General features: G+C 37.6%; 1 protein-coding gene across 6 annotated transcripts in view; it reads left to right on the forward strand.

Moving 5' to 3' along the window:
• The window catches only part of ptprt (protein tyrosine phosphatase receptor type T), a 250,176-nt gene that overhangs the window by 61,528 nt on the left and 168,945 nt on the right, over positions 1 to 19,703 (forward strand). For all 6 annotated transcript variants that reach the window (XM_084127973.1, XM_084127974.1, XM_084127976.1 and 3 more), the window contains exon 3: positions 12,008 to 12,279. In XM_084127973.1, coding sequence (XP_083984099.1) covers positions 12,008 to 12,279 — 272 coding nt within the window. The remainder of the gene's footprint in view (positions 1 to 12,007; positions 12,280 to 19,703) is intronic.

Consider the following 19,703-nt stretch of genomic DNA (forward strand, 5'->3'; position numbering starts at 1 on the left):
TGCGTTATAGACTTCAATTTCTAATATTTGTTATTTCATATATAAATAACATTGAATCTGTGTGCCGTCTTGCACATGTTTGATGTGGAAATCATCGGGACAGGCTAATGCACACTAAATATTACCTTTGGACAGGTACCCACTGTTTGCCCTTTTGCTCTGTAGACACCTGGATTGACCCCTGAGAGCTCTTTTAATTATATGCTGGTGGAAATTTTGCATCAAGCCTCAAGATTTGAGGTTTGAATGAAAATAGCATTAGCAGGATGTATGTTTTGAGGAAATGTATCTTAAGAGCAAGCTTTAGGTATCCACTGTACGCACATAAAACATTTACATTTTGTCATTCACCAGACACTCTTATCCAAAGTGACTTACAAAAGAAGAACATCAGAAGCAATTTATAATTAGAGACAAGAGCCACATTGTGAAATATTAATATAATTTAAAATAACAGTTTTTCTATTTGAATATATTTTAAATATATTTTTATATTAATGTATTCCTGTGATGGCAAAGCCGAATTACTCCAGTCTTCAGTGTCACATGATCCTTCAGAAATCATTCTAATATGCTGATTTGCTGCTCAAGAAACATTTCTTATTATTATCAATGTTAAAAACAGTTGCACTGCCTAATATTTTTGTAGAAACCATGATGCTTGATTGACTTTTTTTTCCAGATTCTTTGATTAATAGACAGTTCAAAAGAACAGCATTTATTTAAAATAGAAATCTTGTTACTGCCCCCCCCCCCCCCCCCCCCCCCCCGCCGAACCAATTTAACGCATCCTTGTAATAAAAAATCTTGCTTTTGAATGGTGAAAATGAAATATAGCTTTTCTTTTATATTTTGTAGCAAACAATACATAAAATGTATTATTTCGCAATTCGTTAAAACAAGTTAATGTGAACAAGTGAATTTTATTCAACTTAATTTCATTCAACTTACCTTTGTTGTATACATATTGTTGGTTTTTATGACAAATGACTTGTGATGCTCTTAATTTGAAAGTCATTTTTGGATAAAAGGGTCTGCTAAGTGAATAATTGTAAATGTACTTACTGATAAATGCAGTCTCTCTTTTTAATAAAGTATTCATGTAGAACTACCCAGTGCATCTAACACCACATCAGCCCTGTAAGTTATGACAGTGTGACAAACTAGATTGTTCTCATTACAAAAGTGATCTACATAGCAAGTGGCTTAATATGCATGCACTCTACTTACAGTACCTTTTTTAGGAGTAACATGAGTAGCCTAATAATGTAACATGTTAAACTTTAAAATGTAACACACCTGTCATTGCCTTCGACCTCTACTATTGTTCTTTTCACAAGCTAGAAAATGCAATGGCGTTGAAAGATAGGATAACGTACATTCTGCTGGTGTCATCTTTTCCCTTGGGTTTATGCTTCTCACTCTAGATACCCATGAAGAGAAATCACTAACATCAAACCAGAGGAAGAAGAAAGAGAGAGACAAAAACAGCATCCTGCCCCAAAACAGGATAAATGTCTCCCAGAATTCCCATTTTCCCTCCTGGCCTCACAACAATTGGCCAGAGTTTGATAAATGACAAGCCTACAGGACCAATGACAGTTTTGTTGCTCAGGGATATTTTTATACCCAGTAGGGTTTTTAATGATAGATAGCCTCTGGTATGAAAGGCCTGCCTCCTTTTTTCCTTTTGTCCTATTTGTTCTGTCACAATCTAAAATTAGCTAATGTGATGGCAGATAACCAACACTTTGCTTCTACCTCAATCTCTTTCAGTTACATACATTTTTTGATGTCTAAATTTAGTGAAAAGCAAAAGAGATGCTTTTTTTGTTTTTGTAAAAGCTCTTTTTTTTCTTTTCTCAAATGAGATCTCTTTACTATATCAGTTATATCAGCTTAGATGAAGTGCTGTTCAATGGAAGGATGCTTCTCAGAGGTTTCATGTTTCTCAGTGTCTCAAACTGTACAAAAATTGTTCTAAGATACAAAATTCTGCAATAACAAGGTCAGAAATCTCAATATAAACTCAAACATTCCTCGCCAAATTCATGTTATATTAAAATAAACATCTGAGAAAATGCTGAAATGAATCCTGAAATGTCCAAGAGCAATCTCTGAACAATACAATGTTGTTTTTTGATTAGTTGTCCGTACCAAAGTTTCTCAGCTGAAGTTTTTATTGTGTTGGTGTCTGTGACCTCATCATTAGTAGATGATCTCAGGCACATCCAACACAGCAACCAGCAAAAGGTTAGCGCTTTGTTGGTGTTTGCACCACCGAGTGTATCTGTTAACACTAATAGAAGACACGTGTGTGTGTGTGTGTGTGTGTGTGTGTGTATGTGTGTGTGTGAGTGAGAGCAGAGAGGCTACTAAAAAATTGTGTGTGTGCGGGCATGTCTGGATCGATATCACTACACACTATGTTTTTAGCCCTTGTCAGTTGCATGATGCACCGTGTCCAACGAAGTGTAAGGTTCCAGTTGAACCATTGTATCATGACTGTGTGTGTGTGTGTGTGTGTCCTAAAGTGCTGTAAACCCCAGGCTCGTGATGCTCTCCACGCTACCACTGAAGCAGAACAGAGCAATGGGCGACGTTCCAGTTGTAGGTCATTATCCCCTACGCCATAAACCCTGATTCCTGCCAAGTGCACTTCCCTTTCACTGACTAATACACTCTACTAAGTAATCTTGATGCCACCATCTAGTCGAGAGTATCTTTCTTACCCTTTGTTTTTGGCTCTTATTTATAGTTTTATATAAAGGATTATTCTTGGATGTTTAAAATGAAGTTAATTTAATTTAAAATAATAATTGATTTTAACTTAATTTGATTTAAGGGGTGGGGGGGATACATGAAAATGGCATGAAAACACTTCTTGAAAATGTACAGTGAGCATGCCTCTGACAGCTGTGCTGTGCAACACCATAGCTCCTCTTTAGATTAACTGATTGCTTTTCAAAATAAAAGACATGAATATTGTGACAAGGTAAAGACTTGGCTATATTGTTATTGTTTGTTGTTCCTTTAGATAACAACACTTTTCCAATGGGCAATGAACATGCGTGACTTGTGATATGCATCACATGTATAATGCTAGCTTGGTGTGTTTAGAGATGAATTGTTGTGGTATTTGCTGCTACAGCACATATTGATACTGTAGGGAGTGAATGAATGTAGAATGAATAGTAAAATGTGGTGTTTCATGTTGTCATGTGGGGTAGTAAAGAGAGAACATAATCGGGAATACCAAATCAAAATGACGAGTCTCTGTCTTCAATTCCAAGTCAAGTCGCAAGTAAATTTTTTTGAGAGTCCAAGACAACCATTGTACGTGTTTCTGTACTCTTTTTCCATTTGTTCTTACAAACTGAGTTACAAGTCAAAATGATTGATCTGTAGAAGGCCACACAATACTATTATAGACAGCATTAAAGGTAGAAGGAAGATTACCATTTCCTTATCCAGACAGTGCACTTGGACTTCTTCTATTCTTTCTCTCTCAATATTTCCTTTGTAACTCTTTGTCATTCTCTCTGATCTTCCTCCTTCTGCTCTGACGCCCTTCAGTACGTTCCCCAGGAAACCCCCTATGGAGTTTCATCGGACACGTCTAATTTTCAACTTTACGAGTGCAGCTTCTGTTTTCATTTTCACCCAAGGTGGATCCATCCTGATTGTTATCCGTAAACGTCTTGTCTGTCGCTGTGATTTGAGTGCCTCAGCTTGGCTTTCAGCGGCTGTCCCTGTGTGAAAGCATACGGACAACCTCAAATAAACGGCTGACAAAATCGCTCGTGGCTCACTCTCAAGGGCCCAGGACTACACTTCCCTCTGTGAGGTTGAAGAGTTCAGCTGGAAACATTTTATAGCAGCAGCATAGGCGAGAGTGTCCAATTGCTCTCAAGGGAGCAGTATCAGGGACTACTTAAGCAGCAACGGACTTCTGCCCACCATAACAGTTAAAAGAAGCCAAGATATCTATATCAAACTGGCAAGACAAATCTCTGTAGGTGTCAAGATGATAAGTGGTGGATGATATAAGCAAATATATCTTATATCAATTTTGGTCGATGACAATATAAATTGCACTATACGCTTCTTTTTCACTTGTTTTTAAATGTGCTTTATAAACAAATGTGACTGACTGACTGACTGAAGTATTTTTCTTTTCTTTTTTTATCCATTGATTTAAATACATTTTCTTTCTTTTTTCCTTAATTTTTTATTTCATTTTTTGAACAGTCAGTGTACATTGCAGTGGAAGATCACATTAGAAATAAATGCTTTTCTCCAAAACACGCTGGCCATAATTATTGGCTCCCTGTCATTAAATACTTTTTGCAACCTCCTTTTGCCAAGATAACAGCTCTGAGTTTTCTTCTATAATGCATGATGAGTTTGGATAACAACTGACAAGAGATCAGAGACCATTCCTCCATGCAGAATCTCTCCAGATCCTTCAGATTCACAAGTTCTTGTTGGTGCTTCTTCTCTTCAGTTCAGCCCACTCATTTTCTATAGGGTTCAGTTTAAGCGACTGGGACGGTCATGGCAGAAGCTTCATTTTGTGCTCAATTACCCATTTTTGTGCTGATTTTGATGTTTGTTTTGGACCGTTGTCCTGATGGAAGATCCAACCACGGCCCATTATAAGATTTCTAGCAGAGGCAGTCAGGTTTTTATTTTTTGTCTGTTGGTATTTGCTAGAATCCATAATACCATGTATCTGAACAAGATGTCCAGGACCTCCAGCAAAAAAATTGGCCCACAACATATAAGATCCAGCAGTATATTTAACCATAGGCATGGGGCACTTTTTATCCCTGTTTGCACCAAACACATCTGGTGGGTTTGCTGCCAAAAAGCCCTTTTTTTGTTTCATCTGACCATAGGATCCGGTTCTTTTTGAAGTTCCAGTCATGTCTGACAGCCAAATATGCTGGAGTTTATTTTTGGAGGAGCGAGGAGGATTTTTCTTGAAACCCTCCCAAACAACATGTGGTGATGTAGGAGTTGTTTGATATATTTTTTAGGCTTTCTGACCCCCAAGACTCTCTGCAATTCTCCATCTGTGATCCTTTGAGAGTCTTTGGCCACTCAAACTTTCCTCCTCACCGTGCATTAAGACAATATAGACACAGGTCATCTTCCTGGCAGATTGGTGGCATCTTTAGTTAATTGGAACTTCTTAATTATTGTCAAAATGGGGATTTTCAATTTTTTTTAGCTATTTTCTTACAGCCACTTTCTTTTTTGTGATGCTCAACAATCTTTTGATGCACATCAGAACTATATTCTCTGGTTTTACTCATTGTGATGGATGATTAAGGGAATTTGGCCTTTGTGTTTCCTCATATTTAAACTCCTGTGAACCAAGAAGTCATAGCTAGACAATTTCATGTTCCTAGTCAAAAAAATAAAATAAAATAAACAATGCAGATACATTTTTTACTGCCATTTTTTATCATATTTATCAGGTGTGCCATTAATTCTGACCACAACTGTATGCATGTGTGTGTACAAAAGATATAATTTCATGATGAGAATATTACTCCTTACGCCTGTCAGCTTTCCGTTTCTGTCAGTCGAGTCAAATGTATGATACTGTATTTGTGATAATAAAATGGAGAGTATGTTATCCTGCTTGTGAACTCTGAACCTCTGTTTATTTCATTTAAGACTTCTCATGCAACATCGATGAACTGTACTCTAACTTCATCACTTTTGCTTTTGATCAAAAGTGTGTGATCAAAAGTGTGTGTGTTTGTCCCAGGTACTGTACGTGTTTTTATCCGGGTCACGGCACCAATGTAACTCCTGGCCGTCTGTGCGTGCCTTTGCTATGCTCTCCTTTTGTACCATACCTGGAACTCAAGGACACCTGGTCTATGCACGGGAAAGACCGTCTCAGCAAAAAAATAGAAGTAATACTGGATATATGGTAGTGTGACAAGGTGCAATAAGCATCAAGTTTGCCTCGTTGCACGCTGCCAGTAGGGTGCCGCTATTGTGCCCCTCTTCTCAGCCACCTGTTCCTGTCATGAATCTGGACGTGAGCCGGCAATAAGAGGGCCAGGGCTACTGTAAATTTGGAGCAGACAGGTCCTCTGTCCCAACACAACTCGTAATTTGACACAAATCTTTTGACCTAGAGCTAAATTTACTTGTTACTTGAGTATAAATTGAGCTTGAGTTGAAATAGTCTTTCTCTGCTTCTGAAAATACTGACACAAATGCACCAATTTAGACAGTTCCTTTTTTGTTTTAAAACGTTCCACATTCATACACATATCTGCAGTCTGTCAACTGAGATTCATTATTCCGTACCATTTCGCAGCAAATATGAAACTTTTCCAGACATGGAGACGTGTATCTGTTTAGAATGTATTTTTAGACATTATTGGACATTTTTGCATCTCCCTTTATCTTTCTACCTTCTCTTCTTTCTTCTTCCTCTCCCTTGTTAGTCTAGCGATCACCAGGCAATTTGACCACCTTTGGATCTTTTCAGTCCATTCCTTTTAGATGCTAATAATAAATAGCCAGACTACAATCAATTTGAGACAACCTGAGTATAATTCAACTACTTGGCCGCTGAGGGAGACTTATTAGGAACTGATAAAAGGCCATCCTTTGTTGCAAAATGAACACACAAAAGTAGTAGAATTAGAAGCAGAAGAATCCTTTTTCTTTTAAAATCCATTCTGAAATGCAGATTTCAGAATTTCAAATAACCGTATAGTAATTCAAATGCCAAGATGCCCAGTTTCAGAAAGCAACATTCAAATGCCAAATGCCAAAATAAACATAACAAATTGGACCAGCATTCTTCAAATCTGAATGCACAGCGGCCACAAAACTATCTGGAAAGACTATGAATTATGAACAAATATCATTGCAAGTGACAAGTTTTTATAAAGAAAGACCTCATTTAATTTAATTCATGCAGAATTGTATTCTTGTAGATGCTTGGTTTACTTGGTTCTAATGCAATTTCATAAATGTGGCTTAAATGGACAGTTCACATCAAAATGAAAATTCTGTCATCATTTACTCACCCTCATGTTGTTCCAAACCTGTTTGACTCTTTCTTCTGTAAAGTGCAAAAGAAGATATTTTGAAAAATGTCCATACAGTTAAAGTCAGTGGGGTCCAATGTTGTTTGGACACCAACATTATTCAAAATATATTTTGTGTTCTGCAGAAGAATGTAAATCATACTGGTTTGAAACAACATGAGGGTGAGTAAATGATGACAGAATTTTCATTTTTCAGGTGAACTATTCCTGTAAGTGTCCAAATACTTCTTGGGTCCACTGTATGTCTTCAAAACACATCCTTATTGGAATATTAATTAGATGTCTGTTCTGTTAAAAAGCAATTGGTGGGATCCCTAGTTACATATGCATTTACCCTTGATTTAAATAGTCACCATCAGTTCTTCTGTAGCCAATCAGCAAACATATAGTGAAGCAGAGAGTGTGAGCTGCAATCCTTAACCACAGATGAAGTTGTATCTATTGGATTTGCCATTGGCCAATTCACTGATTTGCATTAAGTTGCCCAACCGTGGCGTCTTCATTCTGATAATGACACTTCAATTATTGATTTTCCACTTATCAGATTATCGCAGTCTCTGGGGTTTGCGACACTGTCCACTGTCTGCTTGAAAATAGCTGTGAGAGCTCATGGAAAGAGGGAATCGGAAGTAAAAGCTGGCGCGATTTCAAAGGGCCATGGCGAATTGCGGCATACAGCCAGTGGGTCTTGTTGACTCTACGCCAATCACGTGTCATTTGGCGCGACAAGCAGGGCGAGGCTGTTTCTGCTCTGATTGAGATCATGCATGTGTGAAAAGTAATAATGAGGGCTTCGGAGAGGAGGAAAGGACATGGATAGTGTCACATCATGAAGGTCCATTACACATCCAGGACAGCAAACATATGGGGCCTGACGGAAGTACCCAACTGTCTCCCATCCTGCCTCTCTGCCATAAAAGCATCCATTCCATTCCTTTTACACTTTCACATATACAGCCTGGATGAGGTGAGAAGGGAATTGGGGAATTTACTGTGCTTGAATGTGTCAAATGGACCACAGCGCAGATCCACTGTGCTCTTGGGACCCCTATGAAAAGTATGTATGCGTTTATAATGGGACGGCCCATCTGCAGCCTGTCATTGGGGGGAGGGCATCAGGCACGCGTCTTCTCTCACTCGCAGCTGCTCCAAATGAAATGTTTGCAGCTGACACATTACCATTTCCTCCAAAACAGGGCCGTATAGTGGACCTCTGATATGAGAAGGCAAACTGTGTGGGTTTTTATTTAGTTTTATGTAAATTAAAGTTCCAGATGCATCTGTTTTTTACACATTTATTTATTTATTTATAAATACTCAAGCTTGCATCATCACAAATTTTTATTTGCAGTGTTTCGGTCAGCTGACCTTCCTCAGGTTTACACACAAAAATATTAACCAAGCTGAGAAGTCACTACAAACTGACTCATTGTGTGTTTCATAAGTCATTTTGGATGCGACTCAAAACGTAATGTCCGAGTGGGTGAATTGTTTACTTGGCAATTAGTCTGTCCATTTCCCTCTCAGGTTATTTGCGGATCAGTTGTGAACATGATACGTGGGAATTATCTCATTCACAGTGTAATCAACCAATGTAGTCCTATCATGTGACTTTTCGCATGCAATTTGCAATTCTCCCCCTCACATTCACGCTACAGGACCTCAATTTCTCAATTTAAAACTCTGAGGTTGGTAAGATTACATTAAAAAACGTAATAGTGTAAAATGTTATTACAATTTAAAATGTTTTAATAATAATTTATTCATGTGATGCAAAGCTGAATTTTCAGCATCATTACTCCAGTCTTCAGTGTCACATGATCCTTCAGAAATCATTCTAATATGATGATTTGCTGCTCAAGAAACATTTCTTATTATTATCAGTGTTGAGAACAGTTGTGCTGCTTGATTTTTTTGTGGAAACTGATTTCCCCCAGGATTCTTTGATGAATAGAATGTTCATAGAAATAATAAAAAGCGATACTGATCTATGATATACTGTATGCTGTCACACCTATTGAGGCTATTTCCACACTTCCTTTTTATTCCTCCCTGTGTTTTTCCTCTCAGCGTATTAGCTCTTCCATGGTACATTGCAGATTACCGCACTTGCCTGGCTCAATGGTAAATAAGTACTTTATTGTTCCCGGGATAAAACTGCCAGGCAGAAATGAGGAATGCTGTGACTTTATCAGACTGAGCAGCAGAGGGCCCAAAGTACAAAGACCTGCCATAATTGCATATTAAAGTGACAACTTGCAGAGTTTTTGCTATTTGTCATGTTGGGGATCATATTATGATGGCGGGAATGTGACATTTAGTGCAAAGAGCTCCCTGTGGAAATACTCAGAGGGAATAATGACTTTCACCGGCAAGTCCTCTTGGTACTTTGCAGTCACGCGCAGAAGAATCCTCTCAGAGAAAATGAGTTGAAATTGCTGCACAAGGGCCAGGCGCCTCAAAGATTGATGTGAATTGCACGCCATTCTAAAACTGCTTTTTAGATGTTTGAACCGATAAATCTTCCAATCAAGGGCATATAGACATAAATGAATTCACATAACATCTCTTCATATTAACACAGAGATGACAGCTGTCAACCAAGCAGCACTGAAGCGATACCTTATCAGGTTGCCTTGTGTGGCCCCTGTGAAGATGCTTTACAGACTGTTGCGCTGTCCTAGAAAAAAAAAAAATAGATCTGTCTTGTCGTTGGTCTCGAAAACCATGTGTTGGTTATTAGTTGATGTCAACAACATTAAATCACCAGCAGTGTAGCTGTGATTCCGTGAAGCTTCTGAGGACTCTATTTTGACGGCACATTTGCTGATAGCTGAGAAAGACTCTCATATTGCTATCGATTTTAGTAAAGGAGATCGCCAAGTGCTGCGTTTTACTTCAGAAGTCATTTTCATTCTGCAGTAAGTATTGAGAGAAATCTTCATCGCCATTGATCTGTGTTTATCTGTGCCCACAGTTCTAGGAAAAATAATTATCATCCAAATAGTGTTGCCCTTGAGAATGCGCAAGTATTTCTCAAATATATATATATATATATATAAAGACTATAAATAATATTTTGATTCACCCCAGAACTCATAAAGAAACGAAACGTACAGTGAATGTGAGTGTCTCCAATGGATTGGGACTCCTGGAAATAATTGAAATCAGGTAATACCATTAAAGCAATTTAGAGGCTACATGTTTTTAATCTGTTTTCCTGCGAGAGCTGCGGCAACATCGCATTCTTCGTGATGTAAACATTCATTTCCATTTGACATTCTCATGCAAAGTCCCACCGCAAGACTCTGCCAGTCACAGCCATGTTTGTAGTGTTGTCATGCTTGTGCGGGCTGATTTATCAAGAGTGATTTGTGCATCCAACAGTCCACCTGGAATAAAACGTGTTGAATTATTTATCATGGAACCATTACATCCGATTTCTCATTAGCTCAGCTTAAGACAGTGTAATTTACTGAAGCGGCCGATGGTGTGATTGAGGACACTCGTATTGACCGTGGTAGTAGGGCTGATTGCATGCTTGTAGGTTCGGTCTAAATTGCCTCTTGGTTCAAAGGCCTCGTTTTGCCAGAACATATATATTGGCAATCATCAACGGTAGGGAATATATAGATGTCTGCTCGGAATACCTGATGGAAAATGCACGTGGGCCGAGAGGGGTGAATATGAAATGCAATCAGGCGAGTTCACTACCAGCACGCTGTTTAGGGGGCCTTCGCTAGATTGGATCAGTGTGCGGAATTGATTGGCCTCATCCCAGGGCTCAAGGTTGTGTTGATTGATAGATGTGATGCGCCCGGAGCTTGTGGTCATGTCTTAGATAATACTTGTGATGAATAGGGTGTTATGGCAATGGCTTCTTCTGCCCACCTAGCAAATTATGCACGGTGATTTAGCACAGCCAGGCAGAAAGGTGTCGGGAAAATCGGGACTGATTTTGACCTACATATGTGATGTTTTAACCTAGCCCTTAACACATAGCTTGACGTATGTATACCATCTGGATCCAAAAAGCCTGGTTCTGCATTGGCAGGCATTCCGAAGTAGCCGTGTGTTCTGATGAAATAACATTTTTGCGAGCAGCATATATTGAGTAGATTAGCTTAGATTTGTCCCTAGCGAAAGGAACTGCATATGCACATAGTTTCTGAAATGTTTCTAAGGCCTTTGAGTCACCTAGCCATGAACAGGCCAGCACTATAATTGCTGGAAAAATACCATTGAATAGCCAGAGTTTTGATTGATTACCAGGCTGTCACTTTTGTTGAGGCCGAAACCTTTTAACCGACATGAATAAGTTGAAGTCTTTTGTGGGAATATTTAAAGAACTTGAAATTAATGACCGTAATTTATATTTAAAAAAAGCCACCTTTGGGCCTTTAGCTTAACTAAAAATCATGATTTTTGTATCCTCTAATGCCCTACACTCTTTCTTCTTTCTAATGCAGTACCGTTGTTAATAGAGACTTTTACAAAACCACTAATAAGGCTGCATATTGTCTCATAAAATTGGAGTAAAACAGATGAAAAGGTGTCTGCAGAATCATTTCATATATAGTGTCTCAGCACTTACAGTCTCAATGTGGTTTTTTATAGCAGGCAGTTAGCCAGTTATGTGCTGTATTCTGCTTACAAAGGCACAAAAGGCCATAACATGATTGTGTAAAATGACAGTGTAGCCTTCAGTGTGTGAAAAGAGTATGAGAAACTGAACATCAAAACATCCTTTTCATTTAGAGGAAGAGGAGGAGGAGGGGAGGGGGAGGGGGAGGGGGGGGGGTTCTATTCTATTCTATTCTATTCTATTCTATTCTATTCTATTCTATTCTAATTATGTTGCTTCCAGTTAAGTTTCTGGGAGTTTGTTTGACCTATTGTACATTGTTTTCCTCTTATAGGTTCCTTCATGATGGTGAATGCTTCAGGTCGTGCATCAGGTCAGAAGGCCCACCTGCTTCTTCCCACACTAAAAGAGAATGACACCCACTGTATAGACTTCCACTACTCCTTGTCCAGCCGGGATGGGACAAGTCCCGGAACCCTCAATGTCTACATAAAAGTGGATGGTGGACCACAGGGAAATCCCATCTGGAATGCCTCAGCACCCGTCACTGAAGGCTGGGTGAAGGCTGAACTCGCCATCAGCACCTTTTGGCCCAACTCCTACCAGGTAAGCATGACGCTAACAATGCCAAAGTCATGGGTTTTTTCATGGGTTTCTTCTGGTTTAAATAAAGAGAATTTTTTGCTCTTAAGCACTAACAATGGAAGTGGAGCAAATAATTGCCCCCTTCTCTTGGTCATGATTAGCAAGACAACTAACTTTTTTCTTTTTAGCAAGATGGAGCCCTATAGCAAGCACAGTTAAATGTACTGCAAATTTTGTCCCCTTGGCCACTGAAATCGACTAAAGTTTATTTTCTGCCTTATATTTGTGGTGAATGGCTCCAATTGAACTGCAGAGTGGGGCCGTAGATTGCTCTCTACTCCAATTACCACTGCAATCTCTGTCCCCTAATCTCATCCACAAATGGCCCTGGTGAATAAGCTTTTAGCTGTTAATTTTAGATCTGTCTTTTTGCTTATTACCTCTCACTCTCGCCCCCTCCTTCTTTTTCTCTTTTGATTCTTTACACCCAGATCTCTCTCTCTGCCTCTTATCCTCCTCTTCCTTCTGTCTATAGATTCACCCATTAATCTGTGGATTGAAATACCCTCATAAGATTAGCAGTGTAATTGAATTAACTAATGAGAAGAGCAAATATTTAGCCTGTGCTGGGAATACTGAACTTCACTTGGCAAACAGCAGACCAATATTTGCTAAAGGCAATATTTGCTGAGGGCATCTGTTTGATCAGCAGGCAATATCAGAGTTTGTGTGTGTGTGTGTGTGTGTTTGTGCTTTTGGGGTGAATCTCACAAAAAGTAAATATGATCAATAAGTATATATAACACTAATATACATTTATTTATTTAGTATATTGGTAGTAATTGCATATTATAAATATTATAATTTCAATTAAATTTATATTGAGGAAGGCTGTATTCCCGAAACGCGAAAAGATCTTTTAAGTGGTTTTAACGATTTAGCTGTCACAGTTATCTGGACTTATTCATCTTTAGTTTCACTTTCATGGACTTTCATGCTGCATCTCAGTTCGCCTACTTATACTACCCCTAAAAGTATGTATCTTTTTGTGAAGAAAAAATAGATACTTTTGAGTGTGTAGCAAAAGAGTACACAAGCTTTGGGACATACTATCACGTCATACAATTGCGTCTTTAACAGTTGCTCTCTGTCTCAACCTGTCAAAATAAACTGGCCTGTCAATCATCTTGTCACAGTTAAAGTCCTCCACATTTCATTTCATTTCATTTCCAACTTATCGGAGAGAAATGCAGAGGCATGTTGATCTGTCATGCAGAAAACTCTCCTCATATTAATGCATAACGATGCATTTAAAAGTAAATGGTCAAACGGATCTTTATAAAAGTCCACATTGTTATTGCAGATGAAATATAATATTTTTTTATCAGGTTAAACTTTGATTAGTCACTCAAATCTTTATTTAAACCTCTCACAGTCGGTCGCGCATATCCGCCATGTTTTTTCGTTTTTTAACACTTTTTACTCGTGTTTGCAGTTCCTCCTCCAAAGTGCAATAGGTTGTAGGCAATATTTCGTACTTCCGCTCAATTTCATTTCGCTTCTGTACTCAGTCTGAGACAGCGTCAGAGCTTTCCGTTTTCCACCGGCCTGAAAACAGCCGGCCAATCAACGAACAGAGGGCGGGCTGAGAGCCGTGACGTAGACGCTGATTGTACCGTGGATGCGTAGATTTACTTCACATAATCTGCAAAAGTCGTTCACAGCCATGTTCACTCCGGTATTTCGCTCGATGGTTTTGTTTTCACATCATACGTGTGTTTACAGTGGAAGTTAGATGCGGCTGAGCATGCGCATAACACACGCCATAACCAAACGTTATGTGATTGGCTTACGGCAGGGACCGACAACTGGCGGCCCGCGGGCCAAAACTGGCCCGCCAGCAATATTTTCTGGCCTGCCGGATTATTTTGGAAGTCCTAAATGCTGCACAAAATTCTTCCACTACTTGAGAAAAGCCGTAGTCGCGCGGCGATTTCACCGCCACATACTGTGTGAAACGCCCATAGGGAATCATGCGGCACGGGATTACATTTAAGTATAACTCTGCGTTCACACCGGACGCGAATAGCGCGTCAAATTCGCGCCTGCCGCGTCTAGTTATACGCTTGACCACTTTGTGTCCATTCGCGCGTGAAAAGACGGTAGCGATCAGAACTCTTGTGTACTTTGGACGGAGCGGGCGGTCAGACTGACAATAGCCCACTCCCGACATCTTTTGACAGCGTATCCGCACTTAATTCTGACCACCTGTACACCTAGCTCTGAGGAGCTGTTTGGTACTGAAACCATTGTCAGTCAACAACATTCTTTTTTTGCAAGGATGTTTGAAATAGTTCGGCAGAAAATAGCCTACTTCATTTGTCAGTAGGGCAATATGATTTTCGTTTATGTTGCTTAGAAATTTGAGTGATAGGCTTTGTCCTATTTAATTTATGTTATTTATATTTCATAATTTTTTTCTGTGGCATTTTTTTTCTCTGCTGACAGTACAATGTTAAAATAGCCTAATATTTATATTTACACGAACACAATTTTTGTATAGCATTTATAATTATTATAGGCTACTTAATCTCCTTCTTTCCGTTAGAGACATTTGAATGTGAGAAACGAGATCTAAATTTTGCATACCCATCAGGTCGGGAAATAAAGCGGGTGAACACAGAGTGTGTTTTAAGCGGTTGCTGAATAGAACCTTGTGGGAACGGGACGGGAAAAAAACAGTCCCGCGCAGACCTCCTTAAAGCAGGGCTCAGTAGTTTCGGGATTTCTTCGCTGTATTCTCGCTTTTTGCTCGCAGGTTTCTCTCTAGAGCTCCCCCTACAGCTTCGGAATAGATATTTGACAACACTGTTGTAAAAACTCGTTGGCGATTCTCAGACGCCAGAGGCTAGTAGATCAACGACATCAAAGCGGATGGGACATTCTTTAAAACGTCTTCTTCATTCGGGTTCGAACAGCGTGAGGGAGCGCAATAATGACAGCATTTTAGCAGATTTCTTTTGGCCTTAAAGCAATTGTTTACATCGCGAGACCTGATATCACGCGATACTTCCTGACGCGGCGGCCGGCGGCCCGCCGGCTCAAAGTTGCAAGTGCGGATTCTCCGCTCACGGGCACCAGGGGGGTGCGAAACGACCACCATTCAACCCGAAATAAGTAATATAACCATTCCAATGACTCCGAAGCTGTTCAGTTAAGGTAAAAAAGTTACTTAGTTCACCTTTAAACCTTAGGTGTGTATGTGTGTACAGACTGTAAATGAATGAGGCATGATTGCTATTCACACCTTTATTAAAATGGCTGTAATCTGTTACCACAATAGTACTTGATCTGTTTAAAATGATTTCCTTGATATGCCTAAGGTGTTAAATTAAATTATTTGTCTAATCCAGTAATTAATTTTTTCTATTTTTGGTCTGAGCACAATCAGAAAATCAGAAAACCCATCGTTATTCGTTTTTTCATTTTAGTTCAGGAAATAATGGAAAAACAAGTAGTTTTTCACCTTTTTATTTTTGGTTTTAATTTGAAAAAAAACGATTGAACGAATGATCCACGGACGGTGACGGACCCATCATATTCCACGATTATAGGCCTATATAAGAGTATTTAATTTGTATCCATAGGCCTACTCTGTGTAGCTGGCCCACCATCTACTGGCTAAAAAAAATATTGTCCCGCGGCCAAAGTTACTTGCCGACCCCTGGCTTACGGGTAACCAATGATTTTAAACTTCAGACAAGCGCCCCCCCGCGAGAAAGAAAACGCTTTTCAATTATGCCATGCCAGACTCTGTCTACGAAGCAAAGCGAAGTAGCAGAGTTTGGTATTACCAGGCTAGTGCATGGATCCACACTTCGAAAATCGACCGCAAATAGTAGACCATCCGGGGACTTCTGGCATACTCTTTTCAACATACTATGTGACACACTTATTTTAATCTCACATACTGTTTAGGATGGATAGTATGGACATTGAGACACAGGGTCAGTTTGTTTTCATTCATCACACATGTTCCTTTGTTGATTTTCCCGCCACTCATCAGTTGTCATGGACACTCATCAGATCATCACACCTGTTCGTCATCTCCTCATTATCACTGTGTATTTAAGTTCCTCACCTTCACTCTGTGTTTGTTGGTTGTTGTTTGTGTGTGCGCTACACATGCTGTTACGTTCTCTTTGTCGTTGTGGATTACTTGGGTTTGTTTTCATTAAAAAAAAACATTTTGCTTATAGAAACCTTTTTGAACTCTCATTCATCTACATGACATTAGCCCAATTCATTAAAGGCTGTTTACTTTACCATGGGAGTATGGTAAGCCATTTCAACATTTAATCCTTAAAACCTACTAGTATCTATTTTCATAATTCTAGTACTTATTTTTTTTAGATAGGCTACTAGTATATATTCCATTAAGTACTAGTACTTATTCATTAGTTACTAGTGCTTGTTTTTTAGGTACTAGTGCCTATTCATTAGATACTAGTGCTTATTCTTTAGGTACTGGTACCTTTTTAAAAATACTAGTACTTATTCATTAGATACTAGTGCTTATTCTTTAGGTACTAGTACCTTTTTAAAGATACTAGTACTTATTCATTAGATACTAGTTCTTATTTCAATAGTGACTAGTATTTAATTATACCTAACTTGTTAAGAAAAAATAGAACTAGTGATTATTTTGTAGTTACTAGTAATATTTTAGATAAAATATATCCTTACCTTAATAGATACTAGTTCTATTTAAATAATCAGTATGCAAATAATGTTGAATAATAATGAATTAACAACATATCAAAGAGAGATGACACAGGAAACTGACTGAATTGCAGAAGGCCGTTTTTATAGCAATATAATAATAGCCTACCTTTTTATTGGTATTAGAGTAAAATATATAATGAATAGGCATATGTAATATAGTGCATAGATACTCATATTTTGACATGACTCTCATTCTCAGACGCAGATTAATTTTCTGAATTGTTGATTGTAAGGAATTACTGTATGAATGCTCACCAAAAATCCCAATCTCTGGATATTGTGGTTGTTTGACTGGTATGTATGAACCGGTTTTTGGATCTACTTAACTGTTGTTTGAATTTTATTATTGGCAGTTAAGTCTTTATTATAGCCTACTGTACATTCAAAACAAATGTCATATTAAATGTATATCTTTCCTTGTGTTCATGCTAACCAATTAGCTAGATAAATGAACAAAGCCAGTTACTTATGAAAAATCAATCTTCTATAGCCTTAGTTTAGCCTGCATTACCATATGAACTCTGCTTGGATGGTTGAGAGTATACTCATGTTTATGTAATGATCTGTTAAAAGATCTCTTAATATTTTCTTACTAGTTCCTTATGAGGTTTAAAATATCTGCAAATTAATAGATACTAGTAGTTATTCTGTTTTAATATCCTAATTTCTGACTAGTAATTATTCCAATATTGAATAGTATATTTTTAAATATTACTAAGTATTCATTAGTGCTACTTATATTCATTAATGCTAGTACTTATTTATTGTATACAATTACTTTTCATTCGATACTAGTACCTATTTAATAGATACTAGTAGTTATTTGTTAGGTACTAGTACTTATTAGACGCTAGTATCTTTTTTAATTGTAACTATAGTAACATTTTTTATCTTAGTCACAACTGTTTTTTTTTTACTTGTCTTATGTTATGACTAGTCAGAACGACCACTGTAGAGTTCAGTTAAAAATCTTACTAGTAAAACAAAAAATCTTATTAGTAACATTTGGAATAAATACTAGTATCTAATAAATAGGTACTAGTATCTATTGAATAAGTACTAGTAGCTAATTAAGTACTAGTATCTATTTAATAGGAACTAGTATCTAATGAATAAGTACTAGTATCTATTTAATAGGTACTAGTATGTAGTGACTAAGTACTAGTATCTATTGAATAAGTACTAGTATCTATTTAATAGGTACTAATATCTAATGACTAACTACTAGTATTTATTGAACATGTACTATCTAGTAATAGGTACTAGTATCTAAAAAATAACTACTAGTACCTAATGAATAACTACTAGTGTCTAATGACTAAGTACTAGTTACAATTGGAATACATACTAGTCAGAACTGAATAGTTGATATCTGAATGACAGATCCCCATAGAAGTCAATGGCAAAAATTAAAAATGTGTTATTAGTAACAAAAGAATAGTTACTAGTCACTATCGAAATAAGTACTAGTATCTAATTAATAAGAACTAGTATCTATTTAATAGGTACTAGTATCTAATGAATAAGTAAAAGTATCTAATAAGGACTAGTAACTAATGAATAAGTACTAGTATCTAATAAATAAGTACTAGTACCAATTTAATGGGCACTAGAATCTAATAAGTACTAGTGTCTATTTAATAGATACTAGTATCTAATGAATGAGTACCAGTCTCTAAAAAAATAAGAACTAGTATCTAATGAATAACTACTAGTATATTTTAAAAAGGTACCAGTATCTAAATAATAGACACTAGTACCTAAAGAATAAGCACTAGTACTTAATGAAATAGATACTAGTAGGTTTTAAGGATTAAATGTTAAAACGGCTTGCCATAATGTGAGTGCCTTGGAGTATTTTGTCTATATACATTTATATTGCAATTTCTTTTTTAAATTTAAGATTTTTTTTAATAATAAAAATGTTATTTTATGATTTATGATAAAATATTAAAATTATATTTTATATTTCAGATTTTTGTTTATTTTCATTTTGTGGTGAAATATGAAACGGACATGTTCTCGGCAAAAACTGTGAGATTCACACTTGTTCCCAGTTTGTGTTCAGCGAACGGCATTTAAAGTTTTTAAAAGGACTCGCTTCTCTTGCTGAGTTGAACTTAATAAATTGCCTGTTAAATATCGAGAACTAATATCTACTAGAAAATCTGCCCCTGGGAGCATAAACTATACTGAAAAATATCCCACTAAGAGTTTGATTAGAGCAACGAATTTGCCAGATAAGTGGCCAATTTTGCCAAAACGAATCTCTGGATTAATTGACTTGTTTCCTGCCGTGATGCATTTTAAATCGTAGGGTGCCACTTTCAACGTGACAGTGTTTAAAGGGTAAAGTTTTATGATATGCATAAGGAAAAAAGGCAAATTAATTCTGTCTCTGTTTGAACTTGTTTTAAAAAAGCAGTTTTTTTTCCCCCATGTCATGACCATTTTAAAGATCATTTGAGTCAGCCATAATGCTGTGAATAAATTATGAATACAGCAATGTCCTTGAGTAGAAGCAAGGCTGATAAAATTACGATGCAAAGGGTTTGCTCATTCAAAATTGAAAATATAGCCATTATTTTGCTCAACCTCACGTCGTTCCAAACCTGTATGACTTTCTTGAGGCAGAACACTCACACTGGTCTCTTGTAGGG

This window comes from Abramis brama, assembly GCF_963993115.1.
Source record: "Abramis brama genome assembly, chromosome: 11".
Lineage (NCBI taxonomy): Eukaryota > Metazoa > Chordata > Actinopteri > Cypriniformes > Leuciscidae > Abramis > Abramis brama.